The sequence below is a fragment of the Malus domestica genome, chromosome 06, assembly GCF_042453785.1.
Source record: "Malus domestica chromosome 06, GDT2T_hap1".
NCBI lineage: Eukaryota > Viridiplantae > Streptophyta > Magnoliopsida > Rosales > Rosaceae > Malus > Malus domestica.
This window is the reverse complement of record NC_091666.1, coordinates 23,387,050-23,406,032: the sequence shown is the minus strand read 5'-3', so window position 1 is coordinate 23,406,032 and position 18,983 is coordinate 23,387,050. Positions and strand designations below refer to the sequence as shown.

At 40.6% G+C, this 18,983-nt stretch overlaps 1 protein-coding gene across 1 annotated transcript; it reads left to right on the top strand.

The window, feature by feature from the left end:
* The first annotated feature begins 262 nt into the window (after positions 1–262).
* LOC103428271 (long chain acyl-CoA synthetase 4-like) lies at positions 263–15,588 on the top strand. Its single transcript, XM_029103706.2, has 20 exons — positions 263–491; positions 611–819; positions 1,515–1,578; positions 1,687–1,776; positions 1,893–1,949; positions 2,284–2,332; positions 2,481–2,557; positions 2,776–2,815; positions 2,911–3,005; positions 3,403–3,570; positions 3,691–3,801; positions 3,884–3,971; positions 12,750–12,816; positions 13,193–13,268; positions 13,386–13,503; positions 13,617–13,862; positions 13,954–14,093; positions 14,341–14,523; positions 14,637–14,756; positions 15,367–15,588. Exons 2-20 carry the CDS (start codon positions 662–664, stop codon positions 15,400–15,402), a joined length of 1,983 nt encoding a protein of 660 aa, XP_028959539.1. The 5' UTR covers positions 263–491; positions 611–661; the 3' UTR covers positions 15,403–15,588.
* The last annotated feature ends 3,395 nt before the right edge of the window (positions 15,589–18,983 follow it).

Genomic DNA, 18,983 nt, shown 5'->3' with positions numbered 1-18,983 from the left:
CAAAGGAAATTGCTACCTTTCTAAGTTAGCCAAAGTGAGAAAACTTGATTTGTTCAAAAAGTAAAAAGAAGTTCTCTTTCTTAGAAAAGGATCCTTGCCTGGGGATCCTGGAATCCCGTGATTGCAGTCGTTTATTATACATCGTGCAGTCAATTTTCGTTAGTACCATTTATATTTAATTTTTAATTTTTAATTTCAAATAATTTTTTACCGCACGATGTATAATGAACCGTCAAAAACAAAACCAGACCCTGAAATCACAGCCGTCAGTTCTACTGACCAGTCTTATAACTTTGAACTCTCTCCGCACAGAGGCTCGACCGCAAAACCACCACCCAAAAAACCAAAGCGAAAATCCCCAAAGCCTTCCTTTTGTGGTCCTCTCCTCTCTGCGTTTTCCTGACTCAGTGACTCAGTGAACTCGTCTTCGTCTACAAGTAAAAATACCACTTGCGAGCGGTTGAGCTACGAGCGGCAGAGCCTCTGAAATCGTGAGCGAATTTACCAAACTACCCACCCACTGCCACCTAAATTCATTGACTATTATTTTTTCCCATATAAATATTACTAACTACCCTCCCCATTTTCTGCGTTCTCTCGATTTTCTCAGATTTGCAGAGAGAGAGGGGGTGCTCCGCGCGATCCGACTGTGATTTGAGAAATGGCGGCGACGAAGTACAAGTATCTGATAGAAGTGGAGAAGGCCAAGGAGGCCAAGGACGGCAAGCCGTCGCAGGGACCTGTGTACCGGAGCCTGTTCGCCAAGGATGGCTTTCCACCTGCGATTTCCGGAATGGACAGTTGCTGGGATGTTTTCCGGTACTATTATTTTTTAATCCAATTCTTCTGTTTGGTTGCCGAGAAAGCGCAAGGAAACGAAAGAAAATTAATATTAGTGATTTTTTGCTTGGAAGTTTGTCGTTGGATCCAATTTTTTATTAAAATTAAGTTTAAAATAACAAGTTGACTGAGGTTTGATGCTTCGTTTATATCGGATTATGAAATTCTGAGGATTTGAAGTTTGAATTTCCGAAAGGATTTTGTTTCTACTTGATTTTTTATTTCTCAGTAATCGAGCACGGTACGGATTTTTCTGTGTATATTCTGAGAATTCTAGTGTCAAATTCTGTAACTTTGTACTTTCGGTTGTGAAGTTTGTGGCTTTGACTGAAAAAAAAACTGGCAGCTTTCACAATCTGAATGCAATACATTCAGTTTTGACCATGCTAAAGTGATGCAGTAAAAATTTAACGGTAAATATTGTTTTGGTTTTTCGATCCCGAAATCCACAATGATTGCTGAAGAACTCTGTTTTCAATCCGGTAATTTAATCGAAGAAGTATGGTTTTCTGGGTCATGCTTGTTAAAGAGCTCTGCTTTGTTATGAAAAATGGGTGGTTCAGTTTTACTATGGAACAAGCATAACACTTTGATCTGATCTATCCACAATCGAATACTAAATTATTTTATGTATGAATTTTTCTTGTTTGTAAGTTATCTTGCTTATTTTACAGCATGTCAGTGGAGAAAAATCCCAGAAACCCCATGCTTGGTCGTCGGGAGATTGTGAATGGGAAGGTATAATATCGTAGTTGTAGATCATCTGTGTCTATCCGACGCCATAGCATGCTTTCTAACTCATTCTTTTGGCTTGTAGCTAATATGGAAAGTTTTGGTTCTTTGCAGGCTGGTAAATATGTGTGGCTAACTTATAAGGAAGTGTATGACATGGTAGTCAAAGTTGGAAATGCCATGCGCATTTGTGGTGTGGTCGAAGTATGTCATCATCTGTTATCATTCGCTAATTTATTTTTTATTCAATACTTTGCGAATTACTTTTGCGTGGAATTGACATGCAGATTATGATTTAACGTATTTATTGCTGATTGCAGGGAGACAAGTGTGGTATATATGGTGTCAACTGCCCAGAATGGATTATGAGCATGGAGGTATGCTGTATTTTTTCATTTTCATCTACCTGTTTAGAAAAATGCTTACATGATAAAGGCAGTAGTACCTTCAAGCCATAGTTTGTTTTGTTACTTCATATTTTCTACTGATGTGGTCCATGAAAGAAACAAGAAAAGAAGTCTTTTTCTGTCCATTGTGGTACCTCTTGAATTCTGAAGTGAGGAGTTTACATCGAAAAATTTTTATTTTGTGTCTGGTATCTCTGCTTAGGCATGCACATTCTCTGAGTTGTAGCTCATTCATTTTTTGTTACTTTTACATAAATATCCTTTGCTCTAGGAAACTCTAGTTAACAATAAAACATTTCTGCAGGCTTGCAATGCTCATGGACTCTATTGCGTGCCTTTATATGACACTCTAGGTAGGCATATCTCTTCTTTATTATGTAGCCCACCCCAATCAGTTGGGTTGAAGGCTTGGTTGAAATAGTTGAGGTGTACCTTAACTCACTTTTCATGATTTTCAATAGTTATTTATATTTTGTCCCTAATCTCCGATATATGGTTTAGGTGCTGGTGCTGTGGAATTTATCATATGCCATGCTGAAGTTTCAATTGCTTTTGCTGAAGAAAAGAAGATACCTGAGGTACACAATTTTGTATCTTTTATTTTATTGCTTAGTAAAACTTTAATGTGGTACATGTACATCAGAGGATACTGTTGGCAGATTATACTTCAAATATAGGTTGAATATTGACAGTAACTGCGTAAAAAAATGCGAGTTGGTGACAATTTTAGAGTTCAAACATTTTAAAGCTGCTAGTGCTTATTCAAGCTCTGTTCTTTCACTGCCCTTTATTTCAGCTGTTGAAAACATTTCCTGGTGCAGCAAAATATCTGAAGAGTAAGTTTGATATGTCTCAATTTATTTTCGAGATTCTTAGTGTATGTATCTGTTGCTATCAATTAGAAATAACTTCATCTTTATTTTAATTACAGCACTTGTGAGCTTTGGCAATGTTACACCTGAACAAAAGGAAACACTTGGGCAGTATGAAGTGACGTTATATTCATGGAGTGAATTTCTGCAATTGGTGGGTTATATTTTTTTTCCTCCCAATCTCTTCTCATGTAATAAATTATATTTGTGAGCCAAAGAAAGTTATCCGAAAAGAAAAGAAGGAAAAGGGCCTCAACATCACTTTTATGGAGAAAATAGTTGGGAAATTTCTTATGGGAGTACTCTTCTTGTGTTGAGCGCTGTTTAAAAGTTGCAAATGGTGCTTCTCTATCTGTGTGGAATTACTGAACTGCTAATCAGTTTTTTGAAAGATAATTACTGTCTGATAATTTAGAGGAAATCTGTAATGTGTTCGAGGAGGGGATCTGGCTTTAATTGTCATATTTCATGCACAGTTTGTTAATTATTCATTTCCAAATGATCAATACTGTTCATTTTTGCTGGCTTAAGTTTTAAATATGTTCCTGCAGGGAGAGAATAAAGAGTATGACCTTCCAGTAAAAAAGAAAAGTGATATCTGCACTATAATGTATACTAGTGGAACAACTGGTGACCCCAAGGGAGTACTGATATCCAATGAAAGCATCATTACTCTTCTGGCTGGGGTGAAGCGTTTGCTAGAGAGTGTAAATGAACAGGTGAGTTCCTTTTCATTTCAACCTACATACCTCATTTTGTGAGAATAAGAACTGGTTACTTGTGTTTTAAAATACTGACAATTTGCAAAATATATTTGGTTTTTGTTTTCATTTTTAAAGCTCAGTGAGGAGGATGTATATCTTTCATTTCTTCCCCTGGCACATATCTTCGATCGGGTGATTGAGGAGTTATTTATCTGGACTGGCGCCCAAATAGGGTTTTGGCGTGGGGTGAGAACAATTACTTCTTGTTCGTTTCTAACCATAAATTACAAGTGTGATATTGACTTATAAGTTATATCTTGTTCTGCAGGATGTCAAATTATTAACTGAAGACATTGGGGAGCTAAAACCGACTATCTTCTGTGCTGTTCCACGTGTATTAGACAGAATCTACGCAGGTACTGTTCAACTATATAAGTACATGCCAACATCTTAAGCTTTTGGGAACAGTGACAAACCAACAAAACATGAACATGGTACCTGAACAAGAGACCCTAGGTTGAAATTCGTGCAGTTGCAACCTTCTAATATTAACAAGTTGGGCTCCAATGGTGGAGAGAGGCTCACATGTGAGGGGTCTGTTTTAACATAAAGTAATCATAGACCAGTTGTAACATCATAAGCTTTTGGGAATAGTGGTAATACAGGTACATTTACCTGGATGAATTTTCCAATGAATTTGATTTTCTGGATCTTTCACATGAGTGGAAAGTAATACAACAACAACAACAACAACAACAACAAAGCCTTTTCCCACTAAGTGGGGTCGGCTATATGAATCCTAGAACGCCATTGCGCTCGGTTTTGTGTCATGTCCTCCGTTAGATCCAAGTACTCTAAGTCTTTTCTTAGAGTCTCTTCCAAAGTTTTCCTAGGTCTTCCTCTACCCCTTCGGCCCTGAACCTCTGTCCCGTAGTCACATCTTCGAACCGGAGCGTCAGTCGGCCTTCTTTGCACATGTCCAAATCACCGGAGCCGATTTTCTCTCATCTTTCCTACAATTTCGGCTACTCCTACTTTACCTCGGATATCCTCATTCCCAATCTTATCCTTTCTCGTGTGCCCACACATCCCACGAAGCATCCTCATCTCCGCTACACCCATTTTGTGTACGTGTTGATGCTTCACCGCCCAACATTCTGTGCCATACAACATTGCTGGCCTTATTGCCGTCCTATAAAATTTTCCCTTGAGCTTCAGTGGCCTACGACGGTCACACAACACGCCGGATGCACTCTTACACTTCATCCATCCAGCTCGTATTCCATGGTTGAGATCTTCATCTAATTCTCTGTTCTCTTGCAAGATAGATCCTAGGTAGCGAAAACGGTCGCTTTTTGTGATCTTCGCTAGATTGCTCCGGTCATTAGTGTGGATAAGTATATAAATGGATAGAGATAGGAAAGCAAACACAAGATGTACGTGGTTCACCCAGATTGGCTACGTCCACGGAATAGAAGAGTTCTCATTAATTGTGAAGAGTTTACACAAGTACATAGGTTCAAGCTCTCCTTTAGTGAGTACAAGTGAATGATTTAGTACAAATGACATTAGGAAATATTGTGGGAGAATGATCTCGTAATCACGAAACTTCTAAGTATCGGAGTGTGGTGTCGTCTTGACTTGCCTTATCTGTCTCATAGGTAGATGTGGCATCTTCTCTGGAAGTACTCTTCCTCCATCCAGGGGTGGTATCTTCAACTGGTGGAGATGCACAAGGTAATGTATCAATTTCACTTGAAGCTTACTTGTAGTTTCAGGCTTGGTCAAGCACGATACAAACCATGTAGTAGGAGTCCCCCAAGTCGCCGAGCTAGGGGGTCTGCTGAAAGAGGTGACAGACAAGGTAAGCAATCAGAGCTCCGACTGATTGTTCACCTTCTCCCCATCTTGCAGCAGCATGAAGGATAAAGAGAAGAAAAATGAGAAGAGATGATATGAGATACTTTTGCTTTTGAAGAAGTAACTTTCCACAGGCTTATTCTTGAACTGAGCTGGAGGGTTTTCTGGTTTCCTCCAGAGTATAAGGCCGACTGAAGAATTTGAGGGTCAAAACAAGTCCATCAAATCTAGAGTACGTTCCACCCTGCTAATATGGGATACTTTTTCTTTTGACAGAGTAATGGATGTATCGGCACGTGTGTTGTTACGCTTGTCTCCACATGCTTCCTTGTATCCTTCGCACTTGCCCTATCTGTTCCTCAAGCAGATGCGGAATCTTCCCTGGAAACATAAGATGTTGAAGATGAGTACTCGAGAGCAATGCCAGGTAAGTAATCAGGTAAGGGGTTCCAGGCAGTCAGTTCCTGGCTGGAAGCTTGATTCCAAGTGCTGACTGATTGCTCTCTTTCTCCTTGTCTTGCAGGTAAAAACAAGGCCAAAGGAAAAGACAGGGAAAAAGCATGATATGGGATACTCTTGCTTTTAACCCTGATGATATGAGATATTCTTGCTCTAGTATAGCTTGTTTGCAGAGGTATTATCGGGGGGAAAGAAAGCTGAATATTTCGAAAGGCTTCGTTGGGAGTGCCCTCTCAGATATGATGAAGGGTTGAGCATTTTTGCAGGTCTGCCTGTCCGTTGGGGATGGAGGTCGACATATATAGGAGTCTCCCTAACAACAAGTAGTAATGCTATTCCTTTACCCTGCTTGGTCATAGCACGGTAGTGGGAGCTGCCAGTTTCACATGTTTTAACTCTGTCAGAGCACTTTGAAAAAGTGGTCTGTGGTATCTGGCTCTCGAGATTCGGAGAACGATGCCTCTTCGATTTTTGAGAAAGCAATCATGCTGGGGGTCTGGCTCTCGAGATTCGGAGAGCAGTGTCTCTTCGATTTTTGAGGAAGTAATCATGTTGGGAGTCTGGCTCTCGAGATTCGGAGGGCGGTGCCTCTTCGATTTTGGAGCAAGCAATCCTGTTGGGAGTGTTGTCTCGAATGTGAGTAAAGGTTGGGCATGTTTGCTAGTCTACCTTGCCACGAAGCACAAAGGTTGACACACAGGGACTTTCCAATTATCCAGCAATGGTACTGTTCCTTTACCCTCTCTTCGCTTTTGAGAAAGTAGTCATGTTGGGAGTCTGGCTCTCGAGATTCGAAGGACGGTGCCTCTTCGATTTTGGAGCAAGCAATCTTGTTGGGAGTGTTTTCTCGAATGTGAGTAAAGGTTGGGCATGTTTGCTAGTCTACCTTGCCACGAAGCACAGAGGTTGACACACAGGGACTTTCCAATTATCCAGCAGTGGTACTGTTCCTTTACCCTTGTGGGTAATAATATGGTAGCTAGACCTTCAAAATTTATGTGTCTAAACTTTGTTAGTGCTGTTTCTTTGCTATTCTTTTACCTTTCTTGGTCAGAGCGATGTAGTGGGAGCTGCAAGCTTCACGTGCTCAACTTTGGCAGAGAACTTTGGCAAAGTTATCTGTGGTACCCATGAGCTATTGTTGCGTGTGGGAAGTGGGTGATTGAACAGTAAGATTCATGTGCTTTCTACTTCACCAGAAGTCTTCGACAGAATGCCCATAATTTCTGCAAAGCTGAGTGTGCGTGTGACAGGTGCTGACAAGGCTAGAAAAGTAGGTGCCTCTTCGATTTCTGAGATCGGCCCTCGTGGTCTCTGAGCAACCCAGCTTTTGAGAAAGCGAGCCCCTCTTCGATTGATTCGGAGAACGATGCCTCATCGATTTTTGAGAAAGCAATCATGCTGGGGGTTTGGCTCTCGAAGATTCGGGGAGTAGTATCTCTTCGATTTTTGAGAAAGTAATCATGTTGAGAGTCTGGCTCTCGAGATTCGGAGGACGGTGCCTCTTCGATTTTGGAGCAAGCAATCTTGTTGGGAGTGTTTTCTCGAATGTGAGTAAAGGTTGGGCATGTTTGCTAGTCTACCTTGCCACGAAGCACAGAGGTTGACACACAGGGACTTTCCAATTATCCAGCAATGGTACTGTTCCTTTACCCTCTCTTCGATTTTTAAGAAAGTAGTCATGTTGGGAGTCTGGCTCTCGAGATTCGGAGGACGGTGCCTCTTCGATTTTGGAGCAAGCAATCTTATTGGGAGTGTTTTCTCGACTGTGAGTAAAGGTTGGGCATGTTTGCTAGTCTACCTTGCCACGAAGCACAGAGGTTGACACACAGGGACTTTCCAATTATCCAGCAGTGGTACTGTTCCTTTACCCTTGTGGGTAATAATATGGTAGCTAGACCTTCAAAATTTATGGGTCTAAACTTTGTTAGTGCTGTTTCTTTGCTATTCTTTTACCCTTCTTGGTCATAGCGATGTAGTGGGAGCTGCAAGCTTCACGTGCTCAACTTTGGCAGAGAACTTTGGCAAAATTATATGTGGTACCCATGAGCTATTGTTGCGTGTGGGAAGTGGGTGATTGAACAGTAAGATTCATGTGTTTTCTACTTCCCCAGAAGTCTTCGACAGAATGCCCATAATTTCCGCAAAGCTGAGTGTGCGTGTGACAGGTGCTGACAAGGCTGGAAAAGTAGGTGCCTCTTCGATTTCTGAGATCGGCCCTCGTGGTCTCTGGGGAGCCCAGCTTTTGAGAAAGCGAGCGCCTCTTCGATTTCTGAGATCGGCCTTCGTGGTCTTTGAGCAGCCCAACTTTTGAGAAAGCAAACGCCTCTTCGATTTCTGAGCAGGCGCCTCTTCGATTTCTGAAGCTCCGTCGAGTGCAGATTTTTATAGGGGCTGGCATTAAGTTCCAAAGCACACTTGAATCTCCACCAGTAGAAGCTTCATTCTTGCACTTCTAAGATCTTGATTTGTCCGACCTCTTCTCTCTTCAACACCTTTGAAAATGTCTGGCCCCTCCGACCGTCGTTTTGACTTGAACCTTGTTGAAGAGGCAGCCCCGCCTTCTCCAGACAACATATGGCGCCCATCCTTCGTCTCTCCTACTGGTCCTCTTACCGTTGGGGATTCCGTGATGAAGAATGATATGACCGCTGCGGTGGTGGCCAGGAACCTTCTCACTCCCAAAGATAACAGACTACTTTCCAAACGGTCTGATGAGTTAGCTGTTAAGGATTCGCTGGCTCTCAGTGTTCAGTGTGCAGGTTCTGTGTCTAATATGGCCCAACGCCTATTTGCTCGAACCCGCCAAGTTGAATCATTGGCGGCTGAAGTGATGAGTCTCAAACAGGAGATTAGAGGGCTCAAGCATGAGAATAAACAGTTGCACCGGCTCGCACATGACTATGCTACAAACATGAAGAGGAAGCTTGACCAAATGAAGGAAACTGATGGTCAGGTTTTACTTGATCATCAGAGATTTGTGGGTTTGTTCCAAAGGCATTTATTGCCTTCGTCTTCTGGGGCTGTACCGCGTAATGAAGCTCCGAATGATCAACCTCTGATGCCTCCTCCTTCTAGGGTTGTGTCCAGTACTGAGGCTCCAAATGATCCCCCTCCGGTGCCTTCTCTTTCTGGGGCTCTACCGACTGCTGAGACTTCTCCTAAGCAACCTTTGTGAAGGCTCCCTCTTGTGTGTTTATTTTGACTCATGTATATGTACATATTTGTAGCTTATCGGGGATATCAATAAATAAGCTTTCCTTCATTTCAACGTATTGTGTTAAATACACCAAAGCCTTCTTCGCTAAGGTCTTTGAATTTTCTTTTGTTGAAGCTTGTATGTTGAAGCTTTCTGAGTGGAGCATGTAGGTTGGGGTAGTGTTCCCTTAATTTTCCGAGTGAGGAAAACTTCTCGGTTGGAGACTTGGAAAATCCAAGTCACTGAGTGGGATCGGCTATATGAATCTTAGAACGCCATTGTGCTCGATCCTGTGTCATGTCCTTCGTTAGATCCAAGTACTCTAAGTCTTTTCTTAGAGTCTCTTCCAAAGTTTTCCTAGGTCTTCCTCTACCCCTTCGGCCCTGAACCTCTGTCCCATAGTCGCATCTTCTAATCGGAGCGTCAGTAGGCCTTCTTTGCACATGTCCAAACCACCGTAACCGATTTTCTCTCATCTTTCCTTCAATTTCGGCTACTCCTACTTTACCCCGGATATCCTCATTCCTAATCTTATCCTTTCTCGTGTGCCCACACATCCAACGAAGCATCCTCATCTCCGCTACACTCATTTTGTGTACGTGTTGATGTTTCACCGCCCAACATTCTGTGCCATACAGCATCGCCGGCCTTATTGCCGTCCTATAAAATTTTCCCTTGAGCTTCAGTGGCATACGGCGGTCACACAACACGCCGGATGCACTCTTCCACTTCATCCATCCAGCTTGTATTCTATGGTTGAGATCTCCATCTAATTCTCCGTTCTTTTGCAAGATAGATCCTAGGTAACGAAAACGGTCGCTCTTTGGTATTTCTTGATCTCCGATCCTCACCCCTAACTCGTTTTGGCCTCCATTTGCACTGAACTTGCACTCCATATATTCTGTCTTTGATCGGCTTAGGCGAAGACCTTTAGATTCCAACACTTCTCTCCAAAGGTTAAGCTTTGCATTTACCCCTTCTTGAGTTTCATCTATCAACACTATATCGTCTGCGAAAAGCATACACCAAGGAATATCATCTTGAATATGTCTTGTTAACTCATCCATTACCAACGCAAAAAGGTAAGGACTTAAGGATGAGCCTTGATGTAATCCTACAGTTATGGGAAAGCTTTCGGTTTGTCCTTCATGAGTTCTTACGGCAGTCTTTGCTCCTTCATACATATCCTTTATAGCTTGGATATATGCTACTCGTACTCCTTTCTTCTCTAAAATCCTCCAAAGAATGTCTCTTGGGACCCTATCATACGCTTTTTCCAAATCTATAAAGACCATGTGTAAATCCTTTTTCCCATCTCTATATCTTTCCATCAATCTTCGTAAGAGATAGATTGCCTCCATGGTTGAGCGCCCTGGCATGAACCCGAATTGGTTGTCCGAAACCCGTGTCTCTTGCCTCAATCTATGCTCAATGACTCTCTCCCAGAGCTTCATTGTATGACTCATTAGCTTAATACCCCTATAGTTCATGCAATTTTGTACGTCGCCCTTATTCTTGTAGATAGGCACCAAAGTGCTCGTTCGCCACTCATTTGGCATCTTCTTCGTTTTCAAAATCCTATTGAAAAGGTCAGTGAGCCATGTTATACCTGTCTCTCCCAAAAGTTTCCACACTTCGATTGGTATATTGTCTGGGCCTATTGCTTTTTTATGCTTCATCTTCTTCAAAGCTACAACCACTTCTTCCTTCCGGATTCGACGATAAAAAGAGTAGTTTCTACACTCTTCTGAGTTACTCAACTCCCCTAAAGAAGCACTCATTTCATGTCCTTCATTGAAAAGATTATGAAAATAACCTCTCCATCTGTCTTTAACCGCGTTCTCTGTAGCAAGAACCTTTCCATCCTCATCCTTGATGCACCTTACTTGGTTTAGGTCCCTTGTCTTCTTTTCCCTTGCTCTAGATAGTTTATAGATATCCAACTCTCCTTCTTTGGTATCTAGTCGTTTATACATATCGTCGTAAGCCGCTAACTTAGCTTCTCTGACAGCCTTCTTCGCCTCTTGCTTCGCTTTTCTATACCTTTCACCATTTTCATCGGTCCTCTCCTTGTATAAGGCTTTACAACATTCCTTCTTAGCCTTCACCTTTGTTTGTACCTCCTCATTCCACCACCAAGATTCCTTTTGGTGTGGGGCAAAGCCCTTGGACTCTCCTAATACCTCTTTTGCTACTTTTCGGATACAACTAGCCATGGAATCCCACATTTGGCTAGCTTCCCCCTCTCTATCCCACACACATTGGGTGATTACCTTCTCTTTGAAAATGACTTGTTTTTCTTCTTTTAGATTCCACCATCTAGTCCTTGGGCACTTCCAAGTCTTGTTCTTTTGTCTTACTCTTTTGATATGTACATCCATCACCAACAAGCGATGTTGATTAGCCACGCTCTCTCCTGGTATAACTTTGCAATCCTTACAAGTTATACGATCCCCTTTCCTCATTAGAAGAAAATCTATTTGTGTTTTTGACGACCCACTCTTGTAGGTGATCACATGTTCTTCTCTCTTCTTAAAGAAGGTGTTGGCTAAGAAGAGATCATATGCCATTGCAAAATCCAAGATAGCTTCCCCATCCTCGTTTCTCTCCCCAAAACCATGGCCACCATGAAAACCTCCATAGTTGCCTGTCTCCCTGCCCACGTGTCCATTTAAATCTCCTCCTATAAATAACTTCTCCGTCTGAGCAATTCCTTGCACCAAGTCTCCAAGATCTTCCCAAAATTTCTCCTTCGAACTCGTATCCAACCCTACTTGAGGTGCGTACGCACTAATCACATTGATAAGTTCTTGTCCTATTACAATCTTGATTGCCATGATTCTATCTCCTACCCTCTTGACATCTACAACATCTTGTACCAAGGTCTTGTCCACGATGATGCCAACACCGTTTCTCGTTCTATTTGTGCCCGAATACCAAAGTTTAAACCCTGAGTTTTCTAGATCCTTTGCCTTACTACCAACCCACTTAGTTTCTTGTAGGCACATAATATTTATCCTTCTCCTCACCATAACTTCCACTACTTCCATAGATTTTCCCGTTAAGGTTCCTATATTCCACGTTCCTAAACGCATTTTGCTCTCTTGAACTCTACCCTTCTGTCCTAGCTTCTTCACCCTCCCCCGTCTAATAGGATCAAAGTACTTCTTTTGTGTGTCCCGGGTAAAGTTGATAGGAGCATATGCTCCCAAACAACTTTGAGTGGAGTCGTTCGAAAAGAAGTTTCTATGGCCCCCTTGCTCATTTAACACTGCATCCGGGTGCCGATGGAGATACAGCGACCCTTGCTCACTTATCACTGTGCTTGGGCCACACAGCGCGCCACTTACGGGTGACGCCCTAGCTTTAGCGCGATTTTGTTCTGGATTCATTTTCATAAGGATTCGACGTGATCATGGAGTGCCGGCTGTCGACTACCTGACGCCCTCCCCCTCCTCCTTTATCCGGGCTTGGGACCGGCCATGTAAGACATAGGCGGAGTTACATGAGTGGAAAGTAATGAAGGAACATATTCATCTCAGTGGAGGGATCCCTTGTTAGTGCATGATTTTAGTCACAGAACTGAGGCTTCTTACTCGTTGATGCAATTATATCATCAAATAAATGCGTAATAACTAAAACTGATATGCTATATAACTTCTATGCACATTTCCAGGCTTGACACAGAAGATTTCATCAGGCGGCTTTCTGAAAAAGACCTTGTTCAATGTTGCATATTCATAGTAAGTGCCATTCTTTGCTTTGATCATTAGTAAAATATTATTTCTTATCGAATTCTACATGCCAGTTGTGAAAAGAAGCTTGAATTTGTGAGTTATCCTATCCCTTGTACCCTTCTTCTCTTACTTTGTAAACAAGATGCATTGTATTTGCATGTGGATTGCTATTTTTCCCCTAAAATATCCTGTCTATTTGTTTGTTGTGTGTATACAACCTGTGTGGATTCCGTGCAAGTTTAGTGACCTTATGCCTACTTTAGTGACCTTTTGCCTACTTGATATTAAGGCTTGAAGTAGATATAGATACTTGTGTTCTTAAGGGCAGTAGATAACAGGATAGTTGTTATTACAATCTGATATGTTTGATCTGGTGCTGCAGCAAGTATCATAACATGCAAAATGGCCATGGGCATGTACAGGCGTCTCCAATTGCTGACAAAGTTGTGTTTAGTAAGGTAGTGGAATGTTTTATTTTTTATTTTCTTCTTGACCATGCTCTATATGCTATGAACAGCAATTGGAACCATATTTTCTTCCTAGATTGAGCCTAATTTATGTTCTGACCACTTCAGGTAAAGCAAGGATTGGGCGGTAGGGTGCGACTTATTCTATCTGGAGCTGCTCCTCTTTCTACTCATGTAGAAGCTTTCTTACGAGTGGTGGCTTGCGCTCATGTTTTACAAGGATATGGTAAAGCAATCTTCAGGAGCTAGGATTATATAAGCTAATTTTCATTTTATCTTCGACTTTATTGAATCTTGCTGGATATATTGATAACGCATTCCATATATATGCTACTGTAGGTCTAACAGAGACTTGTGCGGGGACATTTGTATCACTGCCAAATGAGCTGTCAATGCTTGGCACTGTGGGTCCTCCTGTTCCAAATGTGGATGTGTGCCTAGAATCCGTCCCTGAAATGGGATATGATGCTCTTTCAGACACACCGCGTGGAGAAGTATGTGTAAGGGGAAACACTTTGTTTTCAGGGTACTACAAACGTGAGGACCTCACCAAAGAGGTTATGATCGATGGGTGGTTCCATACAGGTTTGTATATTTATGTATTTCGTGGTCTACTATGGCTCCCATATCTTTCACTTCAAACATTTAACTTTGCCCATGATTATCTTTGCATCAGGGGATGTTGGTGAGTGGCAACCAGATGGAAGCTTGAAAATCATTGATCGAAAGAAGAATATTTTCAAGCTTTCACAAGGAGAGTATGTTGCAGTTGAAAACTTGGAGAATATTTATGGACTTTTTTCTGATATTGACGCGGTATGCCCTTCAGCTTTGTAATTGTATTTCAAAATTACACTATTTTGTCTGCAATTTTCTTTGTGCTTTTATATTCTCATGCACCTCTTTAATATAAAAATGTTCTTTTAGATATAATGACTTGCGTATTTAAGTGATGCATGCATTAAATGCAATATTCTTATTTTATTATAGTGGGATTTGTTTCAACCGCTTGACGTGAATTTATACTAGTCTGATGATTTGTAATTTGTTCTGCAAATTGTAGATATGGGTTTATGGGAACAGCTTTGAGTCCTTCCTGGTCGCGGTAGTTAACCCCAACAAGCAAGCAGTTGAAAGTTGGGCTCAACAAAATGGTATATCTGGTGACTTCAAATCTCTTTGTGAAAATGCAAAGGTGAAAGAATACATACTTGGAGAGCTGAACAAGATCGCTAAAGAGAAGAAGGTTTCTGTTTTCTTAATTTGAGTACCTTAAATTTGTAGTCATTGGGCAGGGAATTATTTTTGGCTTTTGAAAAATATTATGAAGCTGTTTATGACGCTCTTGTGTTCTTGCAGTTGAAAGGTTTTGAGGTTATAAAAGGTGTTCACCTCGACCCAGAACCATTTGACATGGAGCGTGACCTTATCACTCCAACATACAAGAAAAAGAGACCCCAGTTGCTTAAATACTACAAGGTAGCTTGTATTCCTGTTATGTTCTCTGAAATTTCTAAATGCTTGTTTTTAACATACGCCTCTCCATAAATGGGGGTAAGGCTAGCTGACATTCACCTCTCCCAGACCCTGCGTAAAGCGGGAGCCTTGTGCACTGGGTACGACCTTTTTGTTTTTAACATACGCATAATGTTAAGTTTGAATGCCGTGTTCAACACCCTTTCGCCACTATGGTAACTGGACATTCGTTGCTTGATTTTCGCTTGACACATTCCAAAAAGCATTCTTAGCTTCATTTGAAGTCATGATATCTGATATAGGGACCTAAGAATGCATATGCTATGTGGCTGTTTAGATAGATGATTTGTTTCTGTCTATCCATTATGACCCATGAAGCCGGGTTCAGGGAGGTTAATAGTTGTTACCGTTGCATCGATCATCCAAGCGGATAGTCCATTTAGATACAACAATTTTTTCTCAGCTCAAATCTAGAGTGCTGACTGGAAGTTATTTATGATCAAAATTACACCCGATTAATTTCGATGAGTATTCATTTATGGTCACTTGCTTCTTACATGTAAAGATGTTAATTGCGGTGAAAACACTGAGTGAAAATTCTTTTGATGCACAGGATTTGATCGATAACATGTACAAGAATGCAAAATAAGGCTGATGCTTGAAGATGCTTACCATGTGGAGCCAGAAACCCAATGACGTTCACAAGTTCTGTTCTAGTTTCTGTTTTTATATTTGTGACTGTACATATGCTTATTTGTACACTCAACCTGAATTTATGTTTACTGAATCTGGATCTTCTTCAGAAAAATACTGATGTAGTACATTTTCTTTCAAATGATCTAAACCGTCTCACTTTTTAACCATCGTTACCACCTCCCCGTACCATCTTCTGACTCTTTGCCATGACCACGGCCATCTTCTCGTCATCATTGCTACCACCTCTCCCCACTATTTCCACCCCTACCATCGATGCCACCACCAATTCCCTCACCACCACCACCAACAGACACCACCGCACACCATTGCTGCTGCTACCCTACCCTACCCTCCCTGGTTGACACCACTGCCACAACGATCACTATCATCACATTCACCATAACTCGTCCATTTTAATCGTTATCCACAACTAAAGTAGTTTCATATAATTACATTGTTTTCACACGTTAAACACTTTAAATTACGATTTTCTAAATTCACAACTGCTTTACTATATTACTGATTATCATCAAACAACATGCGTCAATCTTATAAAAAGCTACAGCAATCCTCCAATAACAACCGTTGAAGAAGTTCAAAGAACCTAGTCATGAACCACCACGACGGAGGTCAAGTGGTTGGGGACGAATTTCAGGCCAGTATTATTGTATTCCGCATGGCATGTTCTAGGTTCGATTCCCGTCGCAGGTGAATCGCACGATAGTGGTTAGGAGGAGGCCGAAATGCTTGTATAAGTCATTCCAGCCTCTGAAAAGATGAACTGCTGTGACGAAGCCACAAACTAGTTTTTTTTACAAAAATAAAAAAGAAAGAACCTGGTCATGGACTTGATTCTGATGCTCGTCAAAGATATGCGCAACACAAGTTGGCCCAAAAGGACAAGTAGTTGGCTAAAAGTTGAAAGAAGTTTCTGAGAGAATTGACCAGAGGGAGCGAGAGTGTTGAAAATTATCCATGTCAGAGCAGCGGGACTGATTGAAATGTCGTCATATGCATGCAGTTCCAAACAAAATTCAACCTCTGTCAGTGCTACTAACATGCGTTAGATATTTATAAAATTAACTTAATATTGCATGCAGCTTGAATATATGTGTCTGAGGAAAGTCTGAGATACAAAGACATATCCATATATCTGAACATGTAGTCTGAGGAAAGTCTGAGATACAAAGACATATCCATATATCGAAGTATTTGTGCATGTAAACCAATATATATCCATATATAGCGTATTTGCGCATGGAAAACTACGCTTGGGCTTGGGGTTCAAACTTCAAAGGGTAATCATGCATCGTCATCGCAATAAAGAATACTGAGTACCACCACCTAGCTAGCTTTTGTAACATCTCTCTTACGATCTTGGCCCTTTCGGTATCAATATATTCAACCGCCCATCGTCTTCTTTTTATAATATCTACATGTATTGTTGGTCTATAATATACACGGATGCATTCATCTGTCAAAATATTTATCACGAAAAATTTCATTAGAGCATCTCTGATAAGTCAGTTAAAACACACTTGTTTTGACTATTTTATATATGTAGAAAATTTAGCAAACTGTTGGATATTAAATAACATTGAAACACACTCACACGATTTACTAGTTACATTCTTTTGTGGACGAATAATGCACTTTTTAAACATATAACAAACAACTATGAAACAATGATGTCATCAAGATTAAAACTTAGTTACATCGTAATGATACCACTTATGAGAGTAACTATTAACTTATATATAAATGATTAGGAATTAATTCTGAACTGAATCGAAGGAACGTATGCAGTTAAAATGGAAGTAAATTATCTGCAAATCTCAGTGTTTCATTGAGGAAGAAGGAGAAGAGAAGTAACCGTTGTACGAACTCTCTACAAAGTTGTGAATATCAAGTGGAAATCTACTCTCTCTCTCAACTCACACCACCAGCTGCTATGACAACTGGCAACATTTGAACCTTACTTCAAAAACTAATTTCAGCCATCCATTTAACTTACTAACAGACAAAAAAAAAAAAAAAAAAAAATCGATGATGTTCTTTAGGAATGATGTAGTGATACATTCCATCGATGTGTTTTGATCCTTGATCAAACACAAATTTCTTGTCATTGCAGTGGCTGAGGTATTGTCACAATATAGTAGAGTTGCATCTATATTTGCATTTCTCCAAAACCTTCCAAGACAAACGTAGGCCAAACTGCTTGTATAGTAACCTCTCATACTCTCACATATTCAGCTTCAGTTGTGGATAAAACCACATTCTGTTGTTTAACAGAAGCCCATGAAAAAATGCAACGAATGGAAAAGCTTATCTTATGTGCTTTTCATATAAGTTTTAACATTACCCCGATCATTGTCACAATATCTAACAAAAACTGCGTAGATTTCCCCTTCACGTACTTAATTCCAAATTTGAAAGCTCCTTGAATATACATATGAGTACTTTCTTACCAGTTTCAATACGCTTCTTTATTAGATTGTGCATGAATCTAGATGGTAGACTGGCAACAAACATTATTATCTGGCCTCGTTGCCGTCAGATAAAGTAAACTTCCCATAGTCATTATTATAGGTTCACTATCATTATTTTTTTTTCAATTTGTCATTCACAATAAGAGGAATGCTCACTGGTTTATAGTCATTCAAACCAAACTTTTTCAGCAAATCCATCCTCACATTGAATAATTCCCATGTCAAGAAAGTCATATAATAAAACAGGATCAGTCATTTAATATTTCTTTAGCTTATCTACTTTAAACTCTGCAATCAATTCATCACTGCTTCCTGTATACATTATGTCATCAACCCAGGTTGATACTATAAATGACTTTGCATTTCTCGTCTTGATGTACGTATGGGTTCACTTGGACTCCTCTGAAATCTAGTACGGAGCAGATAAGTGTTAATGTCTTCATACGAAGTTCTTGGAGCTTGTTTCAAGTCATAAAAAGCTCAAAAAACACTTCGTCTTTAGAACCTGGAACTATAAATCCCTCAAGTTGATCAACATACACTTATATCATAGACATTATATTATCATAGGTCCTAGTGTTGCTTGGACTTCCCTATTTACCCCTCGATTCAGATCAAACGGAGCTTTGATACCATGTTAACTTTTGTATAAATGATAAGGGATTAATCGAAGGAAAATATGCAGCAAAAAGAAATTATCTGCAGATCACATTATTCATTGAGGAAGAAGGAGAAGAGAAGTAATCGTTGCGCTCTCTCTTTACACTTCAAATTTGTGAACTCACACCACCAGCTGCTATGACAGCTGGCAACATTACGAGCCTTACATCGAAAACTAATCTCAGCAGTCCTTTTACTTACTAACAGACAAGAAAAAACAAAATTACATTCAAATATACTTGCTTGAGCTTTAAGAAATCAGCTCAATGCTTATATTTCAACCGTTACGTGTTGTTAAATTAGCTCCTGCATTTTCCAAACGAGCTTAACGAAGTGAAGAACCAGTTCCAAATACCACGTAGGGCATCCATCCAAGCATTCCCAT

Bases quoted from the DNA above. Each gene is read 5' to 3' on its own strand.
- LOC103428271 (XM_029103706.2), top strand. From the start codon at position 662: ATGGCGGCGACGAAGTACAAGTATCTGATAGAAGTGGAGAAGGCCAAG. The intron at 2,558-2,775 runs GTACACAATTTT...CCTTTATTTCAG, and splicing joins AAGAAAAGAAGATACCTGAG to CTGTTGAAAACATTTCCTGG. The intron at 12,817-13,192 runs GTAAGTGCCATT...CTGGTGCTGCAG, and splicing joins TTCAATGTTGCATATTCATA to CAAGTATCATAACATGCAAA.